This window comes from Pseudophryne corroboree, chromosome 1, assembly GCF_028390025.1.
Source record: "Pseudophryne corroboree isolate aPseCor3 chromosome 1, aPseCor3.hap2, whole genome shotgun sequence".
Taxonomy (NCBI): domain Eukaryota; kingdom Metazoa; phylum Chordata; class Amphibia; order Anura; family Myobatrachidae; genus Pseudophryne; species Pseudophryne corroboree.
The window spans coordinates 1,108,580,250-1,108,607,241 of NC_086444.1; the positions used below are offsets into that span (position 1 = coordinate 1,108,580,250).

A 26,992-nucleotide genomic window follows, 5' to 3' on the forward strand; every position below is an offset into this window, starting at 1 on the left:
TGCATATTTTTTACTTTTAACATTTTCTTTTCCAGTCACATTTTTTGTTTTGATTTCTTCATGTGGGCCTTATCACCTGGATCAAGTGAAACAAATTGGTATGTAGTAACTGAAGTCCAGTAGATGCTGGTGTTAACTAGCTGAGCATTGTAACCAGTGCAATCCGCCTTTCTGCCTCACTCTCTTGTTTGCTGCTTCCCCCCCTCCCCCCCTCCGCACCCTGCATAATGACTAATTAGGGGCACCAATATACATTATTAGCATCTTGAGCTACATAATGAAAATAACTTTGTTTGATCTGACACCTCAGGTCTTTTGCGGCTTACTGTAAGCTTATATACAAACAGCCTTTCCAATGCTAGGCCTGCAAATGTCGCCCACAGCTCCTATGATGTCTTTTTTGCTTCAGTCAATATTGCTATAGTATGTCTGCATATATTTTCTTTTTATACGTTTTGCTTACTATGTTTTGTATATGTACTTTTATTTTGTTAAGTCGGAGATTGATCAGCACATAAAACAGAAATACCACATTCACAATGCTGCTAGGTTGTGTAGACTAAATTGCATGTCTGTTGTCACATAAACGTACGTTTTCCGAGAAAGTTTTTTTTTCAGTTTCCACATCAGAAATTGAAAGTTTAATGGGGATACGGTCGTTAGGGTGACACAGCTTAGGTCGACAGTCATTAGGTCGACCACTGAAGGTCGAAATGCATTAGGTCGACATGGTCATTAGGTCGACATGTACTAGGTCGACAGGTCAAAAGGTCGATATGAGGTTGTTGTTTTTTAAATAACTTTTTTGGATTTTTTTTTATACTTAACGATCCACATCGACTACGATTGGAACGGTAACCTGAGTGAAGCGACAGCGGAGCGAGGCACGTTGCCCGAAGCATGGCGAGTGAAGCGAGCCATGCGAGGGGACATGGTGCACTAATTGGGGTTCCCGGTCACTTTACGGAGAAAACAACGCCAAAAAAAGGCAAAAAAAATCATGTCAACCTTTTCACCTGTCGACCTAGTACATGTCGACCTATTGTCCCTGTCGACCTAATGCATGTCTACCTTCCATGGTCGACCTAATGAGTTGTGTCTGTCCAACGACCCATACCCAGTTTAATGTGGGTGAACTTTCGCTATGACATGGGATGTTTTTTCTTTCACAAGATTTACATTTGATTTACAAGATTTAACTGTGCTAAGGGTCTATCGCTGCTCGGTTCTATCTACAAATGAGCAAAATCTCTGGAGGATTCTAGAAAAGTTGGATTGTATCACAAAAGCAAATATGTTGGATCATAGGTCAGTTGGTCTATGTTCATAATACACAAAAGAGAGTTTGCCCTGAATCATCCAATTACTCCATTAAATTATTTGACTCTTGATATGCTAATAGTTTTAACAATAGTAAAAATAATACTAAAATAAATAAAGATAATAATATTAATAATATAAAGTCCAAACAGTCATATCACAATTTGACTTTCTATCCTGGTGTGTTGGATACGATATCCCGGCAGTTACCATGCCAACAGAATCGTGGCAGCAAAATTTTGGTAGGTATTGTAAGGGCTAAAACACACTAACCGGCTTTTGCCGGACGGGAAAAAGCCGGACGGCTTTTTCCCGTGCCGGCATTGTAGTTAACAGTGTGAGGGGTAGGGTCCCTTCACACTGCACGGCCCCGGCCCGGCTGCCGGGTTGCAGCCGGGTCTCACCACTGGAAGGTCCGGCGGCCGGGCGGCCGCTGGGCTGTCTTTGCAGCCAGTAAACCGTGTGTGTGAAGGGGAGCTTTCACACACAACGTTTTTTTCGGAAGCCATGTCTGATGCTGCGCATGCGCACAGCATCACACACGGCTCAAAGCCATCCTGTGTGCGAGACTCTGCCGGTTTCTCCCGTATGGCAAAAAGCCGGACAAACTTTGTCCGGCTTTTTGCCATCCGGGAGAAACCGGCCAGTGTGTTACAGCCCTAACACTAAGCCTGACCCATCCCTCCTACAGCTTAAACCTAACCATGCCCTTCTGCGGTCTAACGCTAACCCTCCCCACCTGCAGCCTAACCCTAACCCTCCCCACCTGCAGCCTATTTATTTATTACCAGTTATTTATATAGCACACACATATTCCGCATCGCTTTACAGAGAATACTTGGCCATTCATATCAGTCCCTGCCCCAGTGGAGCTTACAATCTATATTCCCTACCACATGCACACACACATTCATGCTAGGGTTAATGTTGTTGGGATCCAATTAACCTACCAGTAGATTTTTGGATTGTGGGAGGAAACCGGAGTACCCGGAGGAAACCCACGCATGTACGGGGAGAATATACAAACTCCACACCGTTAGAGCCATGGTGGGAATCTAACCCATGTCCCTAGTGCTGTGAGGCAGTAATTCTAACCATTACACCAACCGTACTGCCGATAACCCTAACCATCCCCTTCTGCAGTCTAATGCCAAACCTCCCCTCCTGCAGCCTAACCCTAACCCCAATACTTACCATTGGGATCCTGGTGCCGGGAATCTGACTACAGATTGCTGAACACTGGGATATTAAGTGTATCCCATCCTGGTTATTGATGGCCAACCATCAATGGTTTTAAACATGAGTGCTGCACACGCACGGACTTCCACGTAGGGCCATGGGCGCTGATGTTCCTCAACATCAGGCTACCCCTGCCGATGGTGTGGCATTGGGGGCCCCCTGTTAATGTAAAAAATTCTTGCCATAGACCATCAATTTTTATAAACCATGGAAAAGGTCGATGGCCATACTAATTGATTTATGCTTTATGGCATGGCGTAATCCATCAGTATAACCAGTGTGTTATTATGTATTTTATGTGCTGGCAAAAAAGAGCAGTGGCTAACAGCAAAACACTTGTTGTTTAGCTGCAACATTAACATCCCTTAAATATTGCTATCAAGGTATGCAGTGTGCTTCTGTGGCTACTCTTCAATTTCCGTCACACCTGTTGCTAATAAGCAAATGATCATTTATTTATTAGAATTAATTTAATTTACCAACAGCTGCAGGGCTTAAACTGGACTAGGCTATATTAATATTAATATACATTTAGGAACATTTCCAAAACCTGCTGGGGCATAAGTGGATGTGCAAAAAAAGTGATTTCATCCATAACAACCCGTCAGATTCTATCTGGCATTCGTCTACAATACAACAAATGACAATACTGCTGAGTCTGACACTCAGATATCTGCTGTCTATACAACAATGTGAGCAAACATAAATGTAAAAATATAAATGAATATAAAAACACTCCCATAGTGTCGTGCAGGTGTAGAGTGTTGAGTTAGCATACTTAGACATTTATATGATAGTTTTACAAAGTCTGTCCCGAGTTTGATATGCGCAATGGGTACACACTCACATCCGCACCTTCCCCTGGTAACAGCTCCCACTGCAAGGAGGGGGCGGAGAGAAGGAGCTGCAGATATGTGCGGCCAGGGTAAGTGTAGTTGAAGACCTTTCTATTTATGTGCGATTAGTGTTTCATTGTTACACTAATAGAATATATACCGGGGTCACCTGAGTCTCTGCCCCCCTGCTTAGCCTCACCCCCTCTCTTGCCAGCTCCGCCCCCTACTCTGCTGTCACCTACCACCCCCCTACCGCTACTTCACTGCTCCATCCCCATGGCTACAGCCTGATTACCCCCCCAACCCACCTCCAATCACTTCATCTCACACCCCTTTCCCATACTTATGTTGGAGACTTGTCCTACTCTCCTAACATGTATTAACAAACAATACATCTCACTGTTAATAATATGTATTCAATTATTTGGAAGAACTATATAAAACTTAACTGTATTCACTATCTAACTCAGGGATGGGGAACCTTCGGCCCTCCAGCTGCTGTTAAACTACACATCCCAGCATGCCTTGCTACAGTTTTGCTATTTGGCCATGCTAAAGCTGTTGCAGGGCATGCTGGGATGTGTAGTTCAACAACAGCTGGAGAGCCGAAGGTTCCCCATCCCTGATCTAACTGATAACACATTAGGGCAGATGTATTAACCTGGAGAAGGCATAAGGAAGTGATAAACCAGTGATAAGTGTAAGGTGAAATACGCACCAGCCAATCAGCTCCTAACTAATAATTTACATACTGGAGCTGATTGGCTGGTGCCTTTATCACTCTGCACTTATCACTGGTTTATCACTTCCTTATGCCTTCTCCAGGTTAATACATCTGCCCCATAGAGCTCATGTCCAGAATGATTTTGTGTTACAAGACATCCACTATAGTTTATTGGAAGAAACAATGGTTAAACCCCTTACCATCTAATAAGTGGTCAGAGTTGTGTTAGTGTGAGTTAGTTATAGGATGACAAATCACATCACAAGTAACATCCCTGCTTTTTAATGAGGCCTTGGTGTTTTTCACCGTCATAACTCAAAAAGAGAACAGTGTGTTGTCACAGTATCATAGATGAAAAACGTGTATCCTGTAGATTTCCATAAATCTTGATGTGTTTAATGTTAAACTAAGGAAGAATGGCTACAAAACAAGACTTGCTTGTTATTGTCTTTTTCTGTGTCTATTAAGTCTGTCCTTCACTGGCCTGATGTAACAGTGATTTATATTATTTATATACAATATTTACCCTCTAGGTAACTTTGACTGTTTTTTTTTTTAATCTGAAGTCAATTGGCCGCTAGGGGGGCATGTTGCACCTCAATATTAGCTGCACCATCGGACCTCTGACAAGCCGCCAGAGCCATTACAGATGCATGCCGCAAATTTGCAGTCGCTGGCTGCACGCGCCCACAGAATATTTGCACCCACATTTAATGAACCACTCTCCGTTACTTTCTATAAAAGTTCACTGACTGTCATTCACATTGTGAACAAATTCTCACTGTGGGTGGTCCGAGTCTGCAGCCCTGTGGGTGGTCCCAAGACCATCATGGCACATGCACAGAATGACTCGGACGCATGCACAGTGCTGCAATAACCGCCCAACTATGCAAACAGCGGCATTGCAAACACTTTGTGTCCACCTCTGAATCATGCCCTTTGTTCCTTTCTCTTTGGTGATCGTTCAAAATAATATGTATAATATTAATATTATAATAATATGGACAAATGGTTGTCATTAGTTTTCAATACTGAGAGCGCTGTGATGCATACACATGTTTCTAATGTGCGTATTGCTGTAAATATGCCCTTCAGCCCATTCACGCGTTCCACACCTGTATATATGGAACCACTAAATGGGCTGAAGGACATATTTAAAGCCATATGCACATTAGGTTAGTGTCATTTAGGCTTAATATGTGACTGTGTGAAAGGGCGGCTATATGTTACAATACAAATTTCAGACAAAAGTAAGAGCGATCTTGCTTTAGCCATCAATCTTCACATTCCGTCGCTCTCTCGTACAAGGTGTTCTTTCAGTAATGTCCACTGCATTCTAGAAATAGTTCACAAATACTGATATAGTATACTGATATGAGCTACTGTCAGTACATTTATGCCTAAATGATATACGCAATAACAGGACGGCAGTGCACCCTGTGCTGACCCCTCACCCCTAAACCCGTGACGTGCCTTGGATATGCAGGTCACATGCAGGTGCCATGGTTCAGCGCATGCAGGTGACGTGGGGCAGTGGCAATGCCAACCCAGGGTCCTGCGCCCTGTGCGACGGCACCACTCACACACAGGGATCCGGTCTGAAGATCGACAGTGTCTAGGTCAACAATGTTTAGGTCGACCACTATAGGTCGACAGTCACTAGGTCGACATGTTTTCAAGGTCGACAGGGTTTCTAGGTCGACATGTTCTAGGTCGACAGGTCAAAGTTCGACATGAGTTTTTCACATCTTTTTTTGAACTTTTTCATACTTAACTATCCACGTGGACTACGATTAGAACGGTAATCTGTGCCGAGCGCAGCGGTAGTGGAGCGAGCCATGTGAGGGGACACGGTGCACTAATTGGGCTTCCCGGTCACTGTACGGAGAAAACGACACCCAAAAAAAACATGAAAAACTCATGTCGATCTTTTGACCTGTCGACCTAGAACATGTCGACCTAGAAACCCTGTCGACCTTCAAATCATGTCGACCTAGTGACTGTCAACCTATAGTGGTCGACCTAAACTTTGTCGACCTAGACACTGTCGATCTAATGATCCACACCCCACACACACCCTCGTTGCAGCCCTGTAAATTATGCATGGATAAAGAGAAACAAATTTTACTTTAAAAGCCATGATTAGTCTATGCAAGCAGAGTTTATTGTGTAGCTACATAAGAAACTGTTAATAAATAAATATAACAGCCGCTGCATCATGCGCCATAGTGCAATTCTGCAGTAAAAGTATTTTTTTCGCCTGACATTTTTTTTTGTTCCCTTTTTCTAGTTGTACATCATTTTAATTGATTTTTGTTTAAGGCCATGTTTGTTTCCAGCAAGTTTTATGTTATGTTCTACCTTTTTGCTACATAATCACATGTGAGAAGAATTTCCATCTGTTATAATTAAAGACGGTGAACAATGTTTGTTAAAGCTTAAGCAAAACCCTGTACATTCTCGTCACTACAACAGAGATGTCGTCTCAAAACATCCCTGCGGCATAGTGTATCACCAGTGTTTCCGTAGAACTGCATTGTATCTTACAGAGCGTTAAAGCTTCTTCATGCTGCAGCACGGTCAGAGCCAAAGGTTGAAGAAATAAGCAAGCAGTCCGTCATGTTTTGAACTATCAGTACTATAGCACATTTATTGGGAGTTGAGAGATTTTTGACATATTAAAACTACCATATAGTATGTGTTTTTCTGCAAGTCACGTCCAGGAGCATGGAAACATAGCGACTGCTTAGAGTCTATTGCCATAGAAATGCCTGCGACTTACTTGCCGCTATTCTGGCTGCCCCGTCTGGGAGGGGGCAGCCAGGTCAGCACAGCGGGGGTCATGGCACAGCCTGAGGAGGCATGGTTGGGATGAATGATGGTGTATAGATGTGGAACAGGGGGTGTGACCACGCGTTCATGTCATTGTGGCCGTTCCCGGAGAGTAGGCAAGTATGGTCTGCGACTTTACACTAATGTTAGTATCAGCTCTTACCCTGGTGTACAAACATGTGTCTGAATGCACAAGGTCTGAGACGCCTACCATCAGTGTCTGTAGTCTCCGTAATACTGCCCAGTGGGGGACATTCAGGTACGGTCGGATTTGCTATGACTGCTTCTTCCTTGGAAATGCAGCAGGAGACGTCTTTTATATGCAGATGCCTCCTGCCGCACTAGTGATTCGAGCTGCATCCTAGGACACAGCATCAGATCAAAGCACCCACCGTCAAGCAGGTTGCGGCACCCATGGTGCCATGCAAGCCACCCACTGCAGAGGCCAGGAAATCTCCATCCTATGACGGAGATCCCTCTCCCCTTCCCACCTCCTAAATGGTTGCAACTTGTCTTTGTTTTTCCAAACGGTTAAAGTCGCTGCCCCCGCCTCCATCTAATGCCTGCCTGCATCCTATGCCACAGGACCCATTCCCACATGCACAGAATGTGTCCTGCACATGCGCAAAGTGCCAAAAATCAGTACTTTGCGCCAATGGTCTTAGGTGCAACCGCACCTGAATGACCCTCAGTGTGTATTTAGATGCCATCATCGGTCACACCATTGAAACTTGCACCAACCTTTTGGTAGGTGCAGATTTTCCGTCAGGATATATGGCCTCCTATGTGAGCAATTAAGCATCTGTGTACACAAATACTGCAGCGACACGCCCCTGGTATCCCCATAATACGCCTGCACAGGACAGGCCAACTCCCAGTCACCGCCCAGGAATGCCCAGCACGTTTCCAGTACATTTCTGATACCCTATGTCTCAACCGCCAGTGCGCCTCTGTGTTTGCACAGTGTAACAGGATTTTCGTCCACACACTGTAGCAAAAGATCATTGAACTCTATGGGGTTCATTCTGACCTGATCGCACGCTGCCGTTCATCGCAGCGCAGTGATCAGGTAAGAAGTGCGAATGCGCCGGTGCCGCAATGCGCCGGCGCATGGCTGACAGCTGATGGCCGTCGTTGCCTAGTGATCGCCTCTGCCTGATTGACAGGCAGAGGTGTTCGCTGGGCAGGAGGGGGCGGCATGGCCGCATTTTGCCGCTGTTTTGTGGGCGCAGTCCGGTGAACACAGGCATGGCCGGACCGCGCGGGGGGGCAGGCTGCAGCGGCTGCATGACGTCACATGCAGCCGCTGCTACCCGAGCTGCGACGAGTAGCTCCCGGCCAGCACGCAAAAGCTGCGCTGGCCGTGAGCTACTCCTGAAGTACAAAAGCATCACCGCTGTGCGATGCTTTTGTACTTCTACGACAGGGCAGGGACTGACATGCGGGGTGGGGGCTAGCCCTGTGCTGGGCGTCCCCCCGCATGTCAGTGTACCTGATCGTAGCTGTGCTAAATCACCCCCTATGAACATCAGCTTTACGAGCAGCTCAGGTCCAGAATGCTCTAATTTTTCATACTTGTACTTGGCGCTTTCTAAAGAAAAACACGCTGACTTTTTAACATTTTTCATACAGAGCATTATTCAGGTGAGCGAAGAGGCGTAGCAGAAGCATGATAGAGGCTCATCTGCAGCTCCAAATCACTTCAAATGCACTAAGAAAAGTCACAAAATGCTCATCTTGGCAATTCTCCACTTTAAGGCGTACTTGCCTGCTCACCCGTACTGTCCAAGAGTCTTCCTGACTCCCAGGATTGCAGGACACCCTCCTGGATGTCCTGCCACGCCGCTAGTAGAATACTGAACCAATGTGCTCCAGATGAAGCAATCTGAAAGTGATCAACAGATTATGTAGTAAAAATTCCCATGATTTTACCAAGGAATAATTAGCGCTTACGCTCTCTATATGCTTGTACTAATGAGCTATGAGAGGTCACTAATTTAATCTCTATAGAAAAAGAAAATTAGGTGTAGTACTCTCTGGTATTTTGCTCATAACAATAAGCTAATAGGGAATATTACTACTGAGCTACACAAAGTGCCAGAAGCAGATGTGGTTGGAGAGAGCATTGCTGCTGCTTACTTGGAAGTCGCAGGGTTGCTCATATATGCATACCTACCAACTGTCCTGCATTCAGAGGGACAGTCCCGTTCTCCTGGGACTGTCCCGCTGTCCACACCCGCTGCTGGCATTGTCCTGTGGTGGGGGTAAGTGTGCACATTGCTGCTCTGCATTGCAGAGCAACAGGACAGGAGTAGAATAGATGCACACGGCATCTATTCACAGTGCCAGGGGGGGAGCCCCCCTCAGAGACGCGATCGGAGGGGTCCTGTGAGGCTCTGCCCCTTGTCTGAAACTCCACCTCTTTCCCTGAAGCTCCACCCCTTTTGGGTTCGGCACCCAAGGGGTCGCACATTAATCAGCCACAAAGTTAGGAAGTATGCATATGTAATGCAGCAGGAGGCGTCTAGTATAAGTAGACGCCTCCGGCATACATTTGTGATCCAGTGCTTCATCTTAAGATGCTCATTGGATCACTTGCAACACCATTGGCTGGCTGAGTAATCCATGGAGTCACACAAACTGGCCTCTGCAGCTCCTACCAAGAGGTCAGAAAATCTCTGTGTTTTGGCAAGGAGATCCAGGCATTGGCAGTCCCTCAATAAATATGCCTCCACTTTGGAAAATGGCCGCAATCGCCACCCCCTCCACATCGCCTCCATTTTGGATAATGGCTGCTGTCACCGCCCCCTCCCCACCCTTAAACACTGCAGACTATCAGTCTCATGACATCTGCAGCCTTAGTGCATCTGATGATGGAGGAAGCGCACTTCACATGTACAGTACGGGTCCTGTGCATGCACAAAGTACCGGTCAGCGTTACTTTGCGTCTCATGCCACAGATCCCCCAGGATCTGAATTAGGCCTTACTGATGACCTGGCTCTGGACTCTCTATTATTGTGCTTAAAAGAACAAACTAACAGAAGCCAGTAATTGAACCATAATAAGGAGCATTGGGTGAGATTTTCTAAAAGCCTTCCGAATATTAATAATTAGTAGAAATATATTACAATCATAAGACTCTTTATAAATATATATTTGGAGGGATGGAATTATAAAAACAGTCAGATGCCTGGTACCAGCAAACCTGCAGTGTGACTGTGATGAAATCAGATACTTTCCGTGGATAAGAAGCCTACATCATCTTGATTTAATAGGTGACGCACTTTCAAGTGAAGGGTAAAAGAAGACAATTGAGAGTCATTTGTGTATAAAACAGAATGTATTTCTTTTTAACCACATTTTCATTCTTTGCACATATTTCTGTAACTATATTTTAACCACGACTTCACTGCTGCATTTTCTGATTCGCTGTATTTCAAACCGATGTAAGAGATTTGAAAACCATTGTGCACCCTATACAGACCGCTTTCTCTTTCCCTTGATATCTACTCTGCTAGTGAAGTAGGCGAGATGGAGAGCTTGAAAATGCGATTCACATGGAATAGTAGTCACTTGAACCCTCCCCTTGATGATGGACACCTTGCTAAGCCATAATGACGCAATCCATACACCCTGTTACTGCTACTTGGACCTCACCTCTAGGCCCAATTGTATGCATGTATGCTTTAAGGTGACAAGCAATTTTTGCAGGTCAGCTGTTTCATTCAGGGAATGTCAAATGGAAAAACAAATCAATGGACGCGTCCTTTAATTCACTTGCTTCTTCGTTCTTCACCTTCGTTTTTGAATTTCCTATACATCTCTCTTTCCATCAACAAAATCTCTGTGTTATTCTATCATGAAAGTCAATTCACTAGAGATTTCCCCGCACTGCCAATGTTCATGTAGGGATAATAGAGACACTTTATACCACTTGATGAACAATTTGATGCTCTTGTCAACTTTTTTTCTGGCAAGGTGATTCACAGATCATCGTAGCAAACACTAGCGCTGTTTTGTTTTGCTTTGTTTTGTTGTGTTTTTTTTATTGGAATTGTCAATCCTATGGCATTACAAATAAAAATAATAACATTTTATAATCTATATAAATGAAAATACTCATAAGTGATGAAGTGCCAGCCGCTTGCTTAATAGAATTTCTCAATTCTATTTGGAATAATCAACTAGTAGCAATAAAAAAACATCTGTTAGAACAGAATTTCACTTACGATATTAATCTGTTAAAATATACTTTAGACGAGTCTAATACTTTCATGAATGTCAGTGCTCACGTCATCGTGTGAACTATGGGGGTCATTCCGACCCATTCACACGCAGCGGTTCTTCGCTGCGATGCAAACGGGTCAGAACTGCGCATGCGTGGTGCCCGCAATGCGCACGCGCATCGTTGCCCATCGACAGCCGTCACAGGGCAACGACCAGAAGAAAGAAGAAAGTGATCGCTGGTGCGATCGCAAGAAGATTGACAGCGGGGAGGCGTTCCGGGGTGGATACTCACCGTTTTCCGGGCGTGGAGATCTGAACACAGGCGTTTGGAGGGCGGTTGTCTGACGTCAATCCCGGGACCTTCATCGCTGGATCTATCGCACAGGGTAAGTAACTGCAGGGCTAGTCTTGTTCTGCCAAAACTGTTTTAGCATAGCAGGGCTGCACAAGCGATCGCAGCCCTGCTATGCTAAAATACACTCCCCCATAGGTGGCGTCTAGTTGATTGCACGAGCAGCAAAAAGTTGCTACGTGCGATCAACTCGGTATGACCCCCTTTGTGTACACCTGATATCAATAAAAAAAATACACATTTAAATAAAGGGACCTCATAAGCTTTTCTAAAAAGGAATATTTGAAAGATCTGTTCTCGTTGGTGGATTTTTTCACGACGTTGTAGCTGGGATTCAGAGATGAAGGCTACTGCATTCGCTCTTGCATATGTTACAAGAGTCATGGCTGTGATAATATGCAGTTGCTAGTTTCAGCCATTCCCCTTGTGTAGTAGCCTGCGTCTGATGTGCAAGAACTGAGATGCTCACTTTCTGTAACTCTGCTCGCTGTAATGCTGTCGGTGATATTTTAGATGCCACCTTTTGTGCACCGTCTACACTTGAACTAGCCCTATGGCAGGTGCAATTTCACAGTCTAACTCTGGCTTCCTATGGCTGCAGCGGCGCATCGGGAGTACAGCTGCTTTCACTGACACACCCGTGACACGCCATATCATGCCCACTACAAATACTTTTTTTTGCTTCACTTCTAGACTCCTGGAAAAAAAGAGAAAATGCACGCGCACACTCTAAATACTAACCACTGCATGTCAGAATAATTATAATAAACTCTGCAATATAACATGGAGTAAATGTGAGGTGCTTAGCTTAATTTTGGCCAAAAATATGGACCCACCAACCGCGACCAGGTGACCTCATCTAGTGGGTTCCTAACACTAAGGTTCAAGTCCAGGGCACAGGACCCCCCAGGCTAGCACAAGCCAATCCGCCCCAAGGCATCACATTAGTGAAAAGTTTAAGTGTCAAAGGGTGTTATATTAGTAAGAAGCAGCAGCTATGTGTTGAGAGTGTTAAACTGCGAACACTGGAGCAATGTTGGCAAGATACACTGTCTCATAACGACATATCACCTACACCACTCAACCTGTACTGGGGATTGCGTGCTCCTAAAGTTGCTAGCGACGGACACCTGCTTTGATGTGCTGCACATCAAACCAAGTGATATCGCTACCGATCTGTAGTATGCTAATGAAGAATGGAACATGTTCAATCCAGCCTTCATTAACATCATGTCACTGTGTACAAACAATCCCCGCTGGCAGTATTTGTTCTAATAATGTGTGTACCCAGCATTGCATAGGTGAGAGGTAATTTTTAAAGTGTTAGAAAGTGTTGCTTTGGTAAAGAACAATTTACGTGCTAAAAAAAGTTCTAGATTGTGTGTTACAATATGATGTCCCAAAGTAGCCAGGCCACTCCAATCCAGGGGGCCTCGCGCCCCAAACTGATCCCTAAAACTGACAGATTGTATACATTTATTCAGGATTTACCATTCATAGTCCATGCCTTCCCGCCCCATCCATAACATCTAGCCACCACCCAGTCACTGCTCGTAACTTTTCTTTCCCATTGCTGATACCGTCTGTCCTGACCGCATACATTTTTTTTCAGCCATGAGCCATAGGGGTTTTCAGGAATTGCCATGCATGCGCAGTTGCTATACATCCCATCTCCATTGTTTGCAGAATGCGTGTGTCACAAAATCAAACCCTGCGTGTGCATTTTGGGTGACATCATCCTGTGGAATTTGTCATTTTAAACTGCTGCAGCTTATTATATGGACAGGTTCCTTTTTGCTCTTATGGCATACCCTTTTTTTCAATTTCTACTTTTATTCATTTCGGGTGTATGCAAATTAGGGAATTCAACTCAGTGCAATGTGCCACCAGATATTACCACAATGCCCGGCTGCGCACATTACCTCATACCTCACGGTAAGCAGTCTTTGCTCATTTAAAATAAATGAAGATATTAGTCAGTGACTACCTTCGTCTGACCATACCGGAGGATCTCCAGGCAAACCATGCTGAATTGAGTAGCCCGTCCCCCATAGTGTGAACATTGCTATTCATCAAAGTATCCACGCATGATTTTCGATTTGTTTCATTTATACTAGTATGATTTAATGGATTAATATTGTAAGGGAAGTTTTGTGCTAAGTTCTGCCTTTTGTTGTTGCTAAGTGCAATCCAAGTCAGGCTAGTGTAAGAAAAATGTGAAAAATAATTGGCTTTGGAGTATTATAAAACACATATAAAACTTTTAACAATTCCACACTATAGATGCCTGTGCAGTTGTGTGTCAACTTGCTCGGCAGTAAGAGTTTCCTAATGCTGCTCGGGGAAGACTCAAGATGCTCAGCAAGTCATGGATGACATTTCAGAATAATAGCGTCTACAAAGACACATTCTAGACTTTCTTGTTCCAATCTTACCGAATGCAACAAAAGATTGGAGTAGCTATTAACTATTTTTAATGCATGCCTCCATGCCTCACTAATTTTCAGAGGAATGATTTACTTTTTCATTATATATGTTCTCGGCGTGGAAGTCTTTTTGATTCCCTCCCCTGCTATTCCACCAAGTCACATACTGATGAAAGAAAATTCCAAGTTAAGGCTCTTCAGGCTTCTCCCGGACCCCATCGCTGCTCATCTTCCCTTCTCTCCGCTCAGAGGCTAAGATCACTTACATTCAGTGCGAAGATCAAAACGTTAAACAAAAGCTGCTCTATTTTGGTATAGTGTATAGACCCTTCTGTCTTGTGGTCTCTTCCAGTACATTTCGTCATTGCTAAATTCCTTAAGGCGACATCATTTACTTATTAACTGGTCTTTTTATATTCATTAAAATGAAAAGTAATGTAATGAAGTGAATCTGTTTCAATTAATTGCACACATGTGATATTCTTACCGAAAGGCTAAAAGTATATAACTGTACTAATTATTTTTCAGCATAATTTCTTTTTATATTTTAAGATTTAAAAAAAAAAATAGTATCACATCTTCAATAGCGACACCAAAGGTTTTCCCCTTCATTACTGCAGATTATTACTGCAAAGCTAACAGAATTCTAAATGACTATAATATGTTCTTTAAAATGCCCCCATTACCTACACACAGATAAGGAAGCTGTGTTGTTAACTGAAGCTCTATGAGAATGCAGTGTATCAGCTGCTAGGATCCAGTGACATCATCGGTAGGATAGAGCACGATAGTGATGTCACTACTTTGTAGTAAATGATTAGGTTACATCTTCATAGGAATTGGTGTAGCCTACAAAATACCTTCTTCCTCTGTGGGTGCAGGGCAAAATGAATTGCTGGAAATGTAAAAAGATACAAGAAAAACAAAAACATAAAAGCATTAAGTGGGGTATCCAATAAGCAGAGAAGAAACTTTTCAGAAAGTGTGTTTGTACTGTACATGTCCATTCTCTTTTCATTATTTTTGACTGCAGGGTATTTGACGGCTTTACAAAGGCGTGTTGAATGCCTGATTCCTACGCCCATGTGTACAAGCCCCGAGGGAAATACTTATTGTGCTATATACCTATCCATATATACTCTGTAAACAGTTTTTCTCTATTACAATTATTGATTGTACCCTATGAATCTGTTTGCAATACTTATTTCACAGATTCACCCATAAGGAATAGAACCTTTGTACCTTCCCCAGATCTTTTACTATCCAAAAAGGAAAGTGAGCTAAAGGCCCATACACTCTATACGAGAAAATAAAAGATATCGCTCAGAAGGGCCATTGTGAGCGAGATCTTTTACAATCTCGTCTAGTGTGTACACTCAATATCGTTAACAGTGCGTACTCCTGTGCATCATTAACGACCCCCTCCTTTGTCTGAACATATATAGACAAGGGAGGTCCTCGTTAACAACAGTCATGCTGCAGATGCAGCATGGTCGTCGTTCCTCCCCGCCGCCCCTCCGCCATTGCTCCCTTCCCCACTGGCATTGACAAGTGTGTATGCCGGGTTCCCACCGCTGCCAATATAGGCATCGGTGGGGGCTTGTTTAGTGTGAATGGGCCTTAATTCTGACATTGGGGGTCATTCCGAGTTGATCGCTAGCTGCTTTCGTTCGCCGTGCAGCAATCTGGCAAAAAATTGGCACTTCTGCGCATGCGTATGCGGCGCAATGCGCACGCGCGTTGCAATGAACGATGTAGTTTCACACAAGATCTAGCGAAGCTTTTCAGTCGCACTGCTGGCCGCAGAGTGATTGACAGGAAGAGGGCGTTTCTGGGTGTCAACTGACCGTTTTCAGGGAGTGTTCGAAAAAACGCAGGTGTGCCAGGAAAAAACGCAGGCATGGCTGGGCGAACGCAGGGCATGTTCGAGAAGTCAAAACAGGAACTGAACAGTCTGAAGTGATCGCAAGCGCTGAGTAGGTCTGAAGCTACTCTGAAACTGCACAAAATTATTTTGTAGCGGCTGTGCGATCCTTTTGTTCGCACATCTGCTAAGCTAAAATACACTCCCAGTGGGAGGCGACATAGCGTTTGCATGGCTGCTATAATTTGCTAACGAGCGAACAACTCGGAATGACCACCCTTGCCCATTGCATACGCACCAAGCAGTGAAAATTTAAACGCTACATTTAAAATAACATACAGCTGATAATGCAAATTGATCTATTTGCACTTAAGACAGTTACATTTTATTACCTGGGAAGATGACAAGTAAAATCAGGAATGTTTAGGTGTAGATATATTTTTACAGTTGTATAAATGTTATACTAACGCCTGACAATCACAAGCTTTTTTGTCTTCTGCAATACTGTACATTACATTATTTATTAGGGAGTGGAAAACAGCAGCCAGCTGTAATAAAGTACAGCATCCACGCACGCAAATTTTGATAACCCTTGTTAAACTGCTTTATAGGTGGACATTTCATTATTTATATGCCTTTGTGGTTTGTTTATGGTACAGTATGTGCCTTATCTCGTAGCAATCTTTAATGTGAAAGGGATAAACTTGCATTATTTAGGCGCAGATGGCTCATTGCTTGTCAGGTCACCTTTATATTGTATTCAGTACAGTGTGCATCAATTTTTAATAATGTTGTTCATTGTACCTTCAAAGTACAAAAGATATCAACAAATTAACAGATGCACGCAATCATGGACATATAAGATACATCATATACACACAAACATACACCACTGGAGTACAGTCAGTTTCTTAAAGGAAGACAAAACACAAGTTTTGGACCAACATCGAAGCATTCACACACACCTCTCCCCCGCCCTACACACACACACACACACACACACACACACACACACACACACACACACACACACACCTGCCCCCATTTTTATAATAGTGTTTTTTTTTAATGAATTATTTATATCTACCTGTATGGCGATTCAACCGCTGGCTGAGCAGTAAGCGTAATTAATGCCAGCTCTGATAATAAACATAAAAATAATTTAGGATAAGTTGATGATTACATTTTTATTTTAAGCTGCACTTTTAGTCAATCAGTGCAGGCTAATCAAAATATTATCTGTACCTTCCTGATTGTGAGATTAGTGCTGATTATTTGGGATAAAAAAAGAATTCTGACCCCTTAAAAGTGAATATCATAAATGAAGTACCCAAGGCGCAAACAGATTTTGTTTCCTCGAAAAAATAAAGCAAATGATGTCAATGAAAAATAATAATGAAACTAGCCTAAAAACAAAAATTAAATAAAAATGGAATCATGGCGACGCGACTGTCAGTTAATAATGTGCATCTGAACAGATATGGCGCAATATAATAGCATCTGAGTTTGTCGGAGGTGCGTCATGCCAGCGAAACTCAGCGTTTTTTTAAAGCGGCAGTCATTTAAAAGACATGGGTTTGCCTTGTAAATGACTGTTGCTTTAAAAAAATGTCTTAGTTCAGTCAGCATCCCGCACCTCTGGCAAACTTGGACGTTATTATATCCAGCCTATAGAGTTGCTATCAATGTCTGATAATCCTAACTGTGTGTCTAACTTAGGGGTCTATTTACTAAACCTTGGAGAGAGATAAAATAGACGGAGAGAAAGTACCAGCCAACCAGCTCCTAATTGCCATGTTACAAGCTTTGATTGAAAAAAGACAGTTAGGAGCTGGTTAGCTGGTGCTTTATCTGTGTCCAATTTATCTTTCTCCAAGGCTTTCGTTCATAAACCACTTGGGGGAGATGTACTAAGCAGTAAAAAGAGTGGAGATGTGAGCCAGTGGAGAAGTTGCCCATGGCGACCAAAAAGCTACTCTGTATAATGTTATAGTATGCAAATTATAAATGCTACGTCAATGCTAATTGGTTGCCATTGGCAACTTCTTCACTGGCTCACTTCTCCTCTCTTTTCACTGCTTAGTAAATCTCCCCCTAGTCAGTTAGTGAAAATAAAAAACTTTGGTGAGATGTATAGGCAATAATGTCTTATAATGTCTAATATAATTTGTAGTTTTTTGCAGGGGTTTTCTATAACAATCTCTCTAAGGGGTCTAGTCATGAAGCAGTGAAAAGTGTGGAGAAGTGAGCTAGTGGAGAAGTTGCCCATGGCAACCAATCAGCATTGATGTAACATTTATAATTTGCATACTATAAAATTATACAGAGCAGCTGATTGGTTGCCATGGGCAACTTCTCTACTGGTTCACTTCTTCACACTTTTTACTGCTTCATGAATAGACCCCTAAGTCAGTATGAGATGCTAAAGAATAGGCAAAGTGTGAGCGCTCAAATTGTTTTCTGAAATGTTTCAAAACTAAGATTAGTTGTTAATAAAAATAAAAATTTTTTTTTTTTTAAATCTATACTTTTTAAAGATGTTAAAATGCATGCTTTCAGATTAAAATAGAAAAATGTATTGTGTAAATCTCTTGGGCAGTGGTTTCCAAACTGTGCCTGGGCACCCAGGGATACTTTGAGGCTCTTGCAGTGGTGCCTCGGGTTGGTGGTCCAGGAACGGGATGCTGTTAAAATGATGGCTGTCGGGATTCCGGCGTTCAGGAGACCGATGCCTGAATCTCGGCATTCAGGAGACTGGCGCTGGAATCCCGACGGCATTTAACTGATAGTTGCAAGCCTGACACCCGCCCGGTATTCCCACTCGGATGGTGGGTCCACGCCACCAACCAAGTGGGAATGGAACCTGTGGCGAGGTGATGCACTGACGGGATTCCGGCAGACGGGATGCCGCTGATGGTATACTGACAGCCGCTATCCCGCCTGCCAGTATATCATACAGGATCCCCAGGAACATATCAAATTATTTATGGTCAAAGTAAGAGGCAAAACCAGTGCTCATGGCTGCCAGTCATAAAACACATGGACAATCAGAAGCACAACTTACACCACCACATAACTGAGCGTAAGGATGACAGGTAGGCACAATATACTTAATGTAATATTTTTTTCAAAATGTATCCATGCCATGAAAAAAATTCCTATACTTTAGTTTGCCGTGATTCAAGAAAGTTTGGGAACCACTGCTCTAGTATTAAATGTACTCAGCGTAGATTTTCTGAAACTGCTAAAGATGCAGTGGTTTGGAATAGCATTACCTGTAGTAAATGTACCCCTTTACGTGAATACTTGTATTGGAAGTCACTTAGTAGCATTCATAAAAGTGAGTCTCGATGTACCCGTTATGAATATACACAGCTATATGGACACTTGGATCAGCTCTACCAGTGTCTGCCAAAATCACCGGAACAATTCTTGCGATCCCGTCAAAGGATTAAGAATTAAGGATTCCGATCTGTGGAATGTCCAGCAGGAACAAAATCTGCTACCTCTGTTGTAAGTAACACATTATATCACCTCTACTTTTTTGCATAAGTAGTAATGCCAATTGGATTTAGTGCATTTCAAAGACTCATAGGGGCATATGCATCATGTTAATTATCGGGGGCCAGGCGGCCCCCCAATAAGTAATTCATCATTGCTCTGGCGCGGAGACAGCTGATTCGAATATCAGCTGTCTCCACGAATTCTTTCACTGCTACTTTCATAGCAGTGAAAAAATGTTCAGGACTTGCACTAGTGCGCATGCGTGAACCAGGGATCACACAGGCGCACAAAGCCCCCAGAGTCCGGTGGAATAAGCTGAACAGGGGCTGGAGGGATCCAGAAGGGTACCTCTTCGCAAGCCAGGTCTGCTTCCAATAGGTAAGCAGCGGGGGTGAGGGAGCATTCGCCTTCTGTAGATGGCGAATGCTCGCGCAGTCAAGCTCTGAGAATATTGTATTTTCGGAGCTTGATAATTGAATGTATGGGAACCCTGGGCCAGATTAAGAGTAAAAGGTAAGCAGGAGATATCTGATATCTCCTGCGTTACCTTCATGATGAATGGCCACAAAACGTAATTTTTTACAAAAGTAGGTGAAAATGAACATATTCCCCTACTTTTATAGAAATTAAGTGATATGAATATGCCGCATTGCAACACTGCTACTACATTTTTTTAAAATAATATGTTACTGTGTGATAAGAAGGGATATAATCATCAGGACTCACTTTTATGAATGATACTGAGTGAATTGCAATATTATTATTATACATATTTTTTTCTTTGCGCTTTGGGTATCCTGAAAAATTGCCTTCTTCTTTTTAAATAACCTTGGCCAAAAAGGCAGTCTGAACTTTATTTTTTAAAATAAAAATAAACCCCTTTTCCTTATAAATGCATACATACAGTACATACACCTTGGTATAAGTCATACTTTCCAATATTCTGGCTGCCCCATCCAGGAGGGGGCAGCCAGGTCAGCACAGTGGGGGGGCTGGACAGGCATGAGGGGGCATGGCGTGGGTGAATGACGTGGTATAGGGGTGGAACAGGGGGAATGGCCGTGCAACACGTCAATGTGGCCCCACCCCCCGCAACACAATGTCAAGATTACCGACATTGTGAGGCAGGGGGCGGGGCCACCATGATGTGATTTAGAGTATGGGGGTATTGCGGGAGGACATTGTCTATCCGGGAGACTTGGCCACTCTTCTAGAACGTGGCTACCTAATTTTTGGGAGCCTCCCAGCTGTTCTGGGAGAGTAGGCATATATAGTAAAACTTGGGGCAAAACACAGCGTACTGTATACATGTAGTGGACACAATGATGATATTTCACAAATGGCAAATATTATAACTATCGCACATGTGTCTGAGTCGTAGTGTGTGGATTAGAAGGTGATTGACAGACAGTGGCCATCTGGGGGAGGTAATGGGAGGCTACAAACGTGTCATAGGGGCTCTCATATGTCCGATGGAGCGACCTATGTGCAACTGTATATGCAAGCGGTCGATCTATGATGCTGAATGTGGATATCTCAGTACAAATCCTGGTGGTTGCATGTGATATCTTACAGTCGGCCATGCTGCACGGAGATCCAGAAGATATTGTGTACAACGCCATGCTGCAGCGCCAATGGGAAGATATCGTGTACAATGCCCCACTGCCGAATACAGCATGGCAGCCTACAATGTTCCATCATCACCTGCGTTGTGCAAGTGTGTACGCTCTGCTTGATACAGGGTCCCGTCACCCATCTCTTTCGCTGTTACACATTGCTATGATGTGTAGCCGGCCTTAATCATTTTGTAATTGTAAATATCCTGTAGAAAATAATGGTGCAAGTGGCTTAGCAAAGAGCTTGCATGGACAGAATAATGCAGAGAGTGCAGACACAATTTTGAGTAACAGCAGGGAGCTTGGTTATAAAAAAAAAATAAGAAAAATAATATATACCCCACAACCCCTCTCCCCCCCCCCCCCCCCCGCCCCACACACACACACACACACCATTTAGTTGGGCATTTTTAAAGGTTATGCATTCCAGAGCATTGTAATGTATTCCATGCCTGTCACCCAACATGACATACAGCCTATACTGGATCCTGGCCTTGCTCTTCCATGCAAGCAATTGGATTACGTGATAGTCACATTGTGTTTGGTATAAGTGTGACATCTGAGCCATAAGGTCCCTTTTCCAATAGTTGTATTTCCCCCAAAATACTCTGCGTACCAGAACAGATAACGGGCTACCAAGCCATTCAGCTATCCAAATGTTTAAAGTCATATTAGATACACATTCGTAGGTACCACACCTGTTAGGAACTACTATTTGTTATGCTTATTGTATTCCACTTTTATATTTACTGTATTATATTGTAAGTCATGCATTCATCCCATTATTTTAAAAGTTGGAAGTTTCATTGTGGATGTTTTATTTATTTATTTATTTATTTATGTATTTATTTATTTATTGTTAGTATTTGGATTAGAGCAGTCTTATGAATCATTTTTATGTGTCATTTAATAGATAGATAGATAGATAGATAGATAGATAGATAGATAGATAGATAGATAGACAGATAGCATAAAACACTACCTACTGTAAATTATATGGATATTATAAGACACATAAGCGTTCTATGACCATATAAAGCACAAAGCTATTATACAGGTAATAGACATCAGAAGTGACTTCTAATATACCTTATAATGTACAGTAAAGGGTTCGCTATTCCATATAGCACACAGGTTTTCCTAATGAACCCTATATGATGACATCACAGCACACTGTTTACTTAGCTATTATTTACAGGAATTTAAATATACATTAACATCACGTGTGTATTTTATATGATTTATAGTACCTATTACATTGAGCCAGAATAATTTGTTACATTTGCTTGAAAAGACACAAGCTATTTCTATGGAGTTTCTGCATGTGCCGGCAATTGCAATGCAATGCTTTATTTGTAATCCTAAACTGCTTTTTACATTTCTCTATCTGCTGCTGGTAATTATAATTTATCTGCAGCTATGTGCCCTGTGTAACCTAATGACAGGCAAATACACGGATAGGCATCTTTTCATTTGCTCTAAGCAATAAATTTTACCTTTAATGATGCTGGAAATGCGAATACTAGTATCTACCACAGCAAGCAGTATTTTTCAGGTGTTTATAATTTTCATATCATTTTGCAAGTCCCCATTCATTGGGGATAATTAAACTTGAAACTGAAAGACCTCTATTTATCCACAGGTCACTGCACACTCCTCTGGTGAACCTCAGCTGCGATCTTGAAAAATATCTGTCTTAAAGAGCTAGAAAATGTGATTGTGGGACTATTTTGCACAGAGTCACTCTTATCAGTGTGTATAGAATGACTCTGCTGCCTAAAAATGTTGAAAGAAGCTTCAAGTGACGGGGATCGGAAACACTGGAGAGCCTTGAAAACCATTTATATATACATTTAAAGACATATAAACTTTTAAAGTATTAAGTTTTTGTACTTGCCTTATTACAAAAATGAATTTCACAAAGCAAGACTGTGGAATACCTAAGGAATCCATCGTTTGGTTAAAGTTTGCATTCCAAAAAGGTACGCTGTATGTATAAATGGTTCTATTAACCGTTCACTCTTTTATTTTATTTCCTGAATGCTTATAACCTCTTGTGAATTTCTGAACTGTTACAAAATGATTTGTTAAATGTTATGTACTTTTCCTGCAACCGTTGGCTAAACTAGGAAAAATACGAGGACTTAAGAAGGAACATTTTTATTTTCTTATAAAATAAACCAATAAAAAATATATTTATTATATAAAGATGAATATTTATTATAGATATATAAAAAAATAAAAAAAAATAAAAGAATTCAGAGCTTTAATTTAAAGCTTAAAATTTAATGCTGTTGCCGATAAATCTGCATGTCTACACTATGAACATGGAAGTGTTTTTAGCATATAAACACATTTTTGCCTGGCTGAATTTAAACGTGAATGCACTATCAATAGATACATAATGTATAATTAGATTATCTATATCAAATATACCACAGGTAGTCAGTTAAAGCTTTATTCATTTTTTTTGGTTTCCTTAGCTTAGAATGCAAAAAATGGGTCTGGTCAATCTACAGACATGTCTGATATGGCCACTGCTGTCTTACAAAACTATAATTTATTTTCATTGGCAAGACCAAGGGGAAATGTATCAAGCCTTGGAGAGAGTTAAAGTGCTAACCAATTAGCTTCTAAGTGCCATGTTACAGGCTGTTTTTGAAAAATGACAGGGGCTGATTGGTTGGTACTTTATTTCTCTCCACTTGATCTCTTTCCAAAGTTTGATACATCTCTGTACTTATAGGTATACAGTCTTATCATTTAATTATTTTTAGATCATGTTTGGTATTCTTTATTGAGATACATAGTTTTAGCCATAGAAAAAAAAACGTACAGTATAAAACTGTACTCAAAGTTTCGGGAGACTTTCTAGACTTTTAACTTTCTGCAAACCATTTTATTATTGATCAAGCAGACAAAGTATGTAAGTACAAATATTTATGGAGAGTTTGCCTGTCCCGCCGCTTCTTTCTGCAGGTCAGTCATAGATGTTAGCTCAGTTCTGCCCTTTGTTTTGCACTAAACAACCCCATTGGCATAACACACATGGTTCTGCTTTGAGAAGATTTGGGAATGTGACTTTTGGTGAATTAGAAGTCAGACAAATATGTGCCTCATAGAATACATAGCGGTAAATGTAATAGTCCACGAGTTTTCTGCGATTTAGCCGCTAGATTTAAAGCGGCAACAATCTAAAATGTAAAACAAGGCTGGTTTTGCATTTCAAATTATTTCTGCTTTAAATCTACTGGTTAAAGTGACAGGTGCATACAATTCGCAGGCTATTACATTTACCCCATAGAGCCCGTCAAACAGTGTTAGTATTAAAATCACTAACACTCAGCTTCTATAAAATTGCACTTAAAATAAGTGATTGAAAACAATGTTAGTAAGATGCAAATTATGCTCTCACCATGTTTTAGGATCCACTAGGACGAAGCAATTAGTGTTAGCAATCTATTTCCCCATTTACATGAGAGTAATGGTAATTTATGACCGTACATGTATAAAAGTATTCCGGGAAGTCTATTTTCTTAGTTTTATACTAGTTATAACATGTGATAAATATAGCAATAGGGTACAAACGAATCTTAAATTCTCCAAAGTCACACTAAAATACCAAAAATCAGTTTGAATTATAGACTTTCCCAAACCTTACTGCATTCGAAAGAAAGAGGTGGGAATGCTTAATGACTTGCTTTGCACTTTTATCCTTATTTTAGTCTTTATACCAGTGTAATACAGCTATTGTTACAATCAGAGGCATTTTAATTCAACATTGGATGACTATAACTACAGGTTCTGCGCTCCATTTACCATAATAACACTTATTACACCTGCAGTTTATAACAGTATTTGTTAAACCAGTTGTCATATTCAATAATGTTGGATTATGATGCACTCGAAGACCTTTATATCGATACATAATAAAGCCTGGCCTGTTCAGCGAAATCACAGACTGAACTTGTCTGTCCTTACGTAATAATCTAGTTAAAATAAACAATGAAAAGGAAAGCTGTTTATTATTGATAGCTAAGATAATGGCCTACAGCAACTGGCTGCCGCAATGTTTGGACTGGAGCAATATTATTGAGAATACAACATATCATTTCACTACTAACTAATGATCAGTGAGGCACAGTGTTGGCAGATTAGTCACGTCACTTCATCCTTGAGTGGCTATGTTCTCTAAAAGTCCTTTACGTATATTACATATCAGTATTCAATATTGTAAAAGCTTGATAAGAAGGCCCCCAAAATGGCTAACTTCATTGCTCTCAAGGTCATTTGGTTCAGGCCACACTCTGCCTAGCTCCACTGTGTGTAAATGACTGGACCACTGGATATTTTCAGGGATATCGCACATGTCTATTGTAACATCAAGAGAAACATGCAGAGATGCTACATGATACATTGTGGGTGCTCTGCTTACATTATACCACCAGAGCCGCATAGACAGGCATGACCACATATAAACTAACAACCAGCTTGTCTCGGGCCAATCACAGTTCATCCTCCTGCACAAGAATGATCATGCAATATTCTAGTACTGTGGCTTTATAATCAAAAATATACTAAGAGGAAAAAGTTATACTACAGTATTTTGACCCTTAAGGGCCACAGGAGGCTCCCAAGATACCTGTTCCTACCACTGCTTTATACTACAGACGTATAAACACCATGGCTAACATTTCTCACAATTTGAGGTTTTGCAAGATAATCATTTCTCCGTAAAGAAAATGGGAAGAAACAATATTGTTAGAGAAGTAGCATCTCTCTGAGCGATTAACCAAGAGGCTCCTAGAATATAATCTAGTCTGAAGGGAAAATAAAATATCATAAACCAATATACTTGCTATGTGGAGACTGTAACCAGTAGCTCTCATAGGAGGTGATTCATTAAGCTCTGTTACCTAGTAATGTTTTCTTTTGGGTCATAACAAAAGCCTGGAAAGGGAATTAGACCTTTATTTTCTATAAAGGATTTATATTAAAATTCCCTACAGCATTGAGTAGTTCCATTGCAAATGATATCACTTTTTTAAATTAGCCAAAAATAAATAAATAAACTATCAGTCAACGGCAATCAATTTGTTGTTGAGGTGCAAAATATAAGCCATCCCTAGCCAATCACAATAGCATGCAATTTACACTCCATGTGTGACTTTTGGTTATTGGTTCGCTTTCAGACATTTTTTTTTTCTTTTACAATAATTACATCTTAATATTTTACAGGCACACGTTTAGCCTTTTTTTATTGTGTTGTCTTAAAATATCAAGTATTTATTAAACATATTGCAAATCTTTTTATTGTTACTGAAGAACTTCTGTAATTGAATATGCCGTGCACATTTGATGAATAAAGTGATTTTTATATTAAACCATAATTCTATGTGTCTATTTTTCTAGTGGGTCATATATATACATACGCAAACACAAGCATATACACACACACATATACACACATGGACACACACATATATATATATATATATATATATGTATATATATATGCATATATATATATATATATATATATATACATATATACATACACAAATATATATATATATATATATATATATATATATATAGTACACACTATGTACTATATATATATATATATATATATAGGGTAAGAGAAAAAAAATACTCTCCGTTTTTAAAGGTTAACCAAAAAGTCATGTCAGCTGCTATTCAAAATTTTAGCACATTGGAATACAGTTTATTTTCAATTGGTTTTGAATATGATATCATTCAGATGGTCAGATGGTGGCCTTCATTCGTGATACACATTTGTAGTCGATTTCTGAAGTGTCGCATCACTCGACGAGTCATTACCAGCATTAGTGCTGCAATTTCTTGCTGAAGCTCATTTACATTTGTCTGGCTATGTTAACAAGTAGAATTTTCATTACTGGGCAGAAAACAATCCTCATCAGCTTCATGAAAGGCTTCTACACAGCCAACAGTGCCATCTAAAAGCTGAGGTCTACAAACATGAACCAGAACCATTTATGAACTGAAGGCTGCTACACCAATAAATGA

The 26,992-nt window shown here is 41.3% G+C and overlaps 1 protein-coding gene across 6 annotated transcripts in view; it reads left to right on the forward strand.

Annotated features, from left to right (window-relative positions):
• PCDH7 (protocadherin 7) overlaps positions 1 to 26,992 on the forward strand; it is a 904,402-nt gene that overhangs the window by 24,801 nt on the left and 852,609 nt on the right. The window contains exons 2-3 of one of the 6 annotated variants that reach the window (XM_063922282.1): positions 36 to 98; positions 22,584 to 26,331. The exons of 3 other annotated variants lie outside the window; for them this stretch is intronic. In XM_063922282.1, the coding sequence (XP_063778352.1) occupies positions 36 to 53 (18 nt within the window). In that variant the 3' untranslated portion in view covers positions 54 to 98; positions 22,584 to 26,331. Of the gene's footprint in view, positions 1 to 35; positions 99 to 22,583; positions 26,332 to 26,992 lie in introns of those variants that run through there. 2 more of the 6 variants (XM_063922291.1, XM_063922273.1) reach the window with 2 other exon arrangements.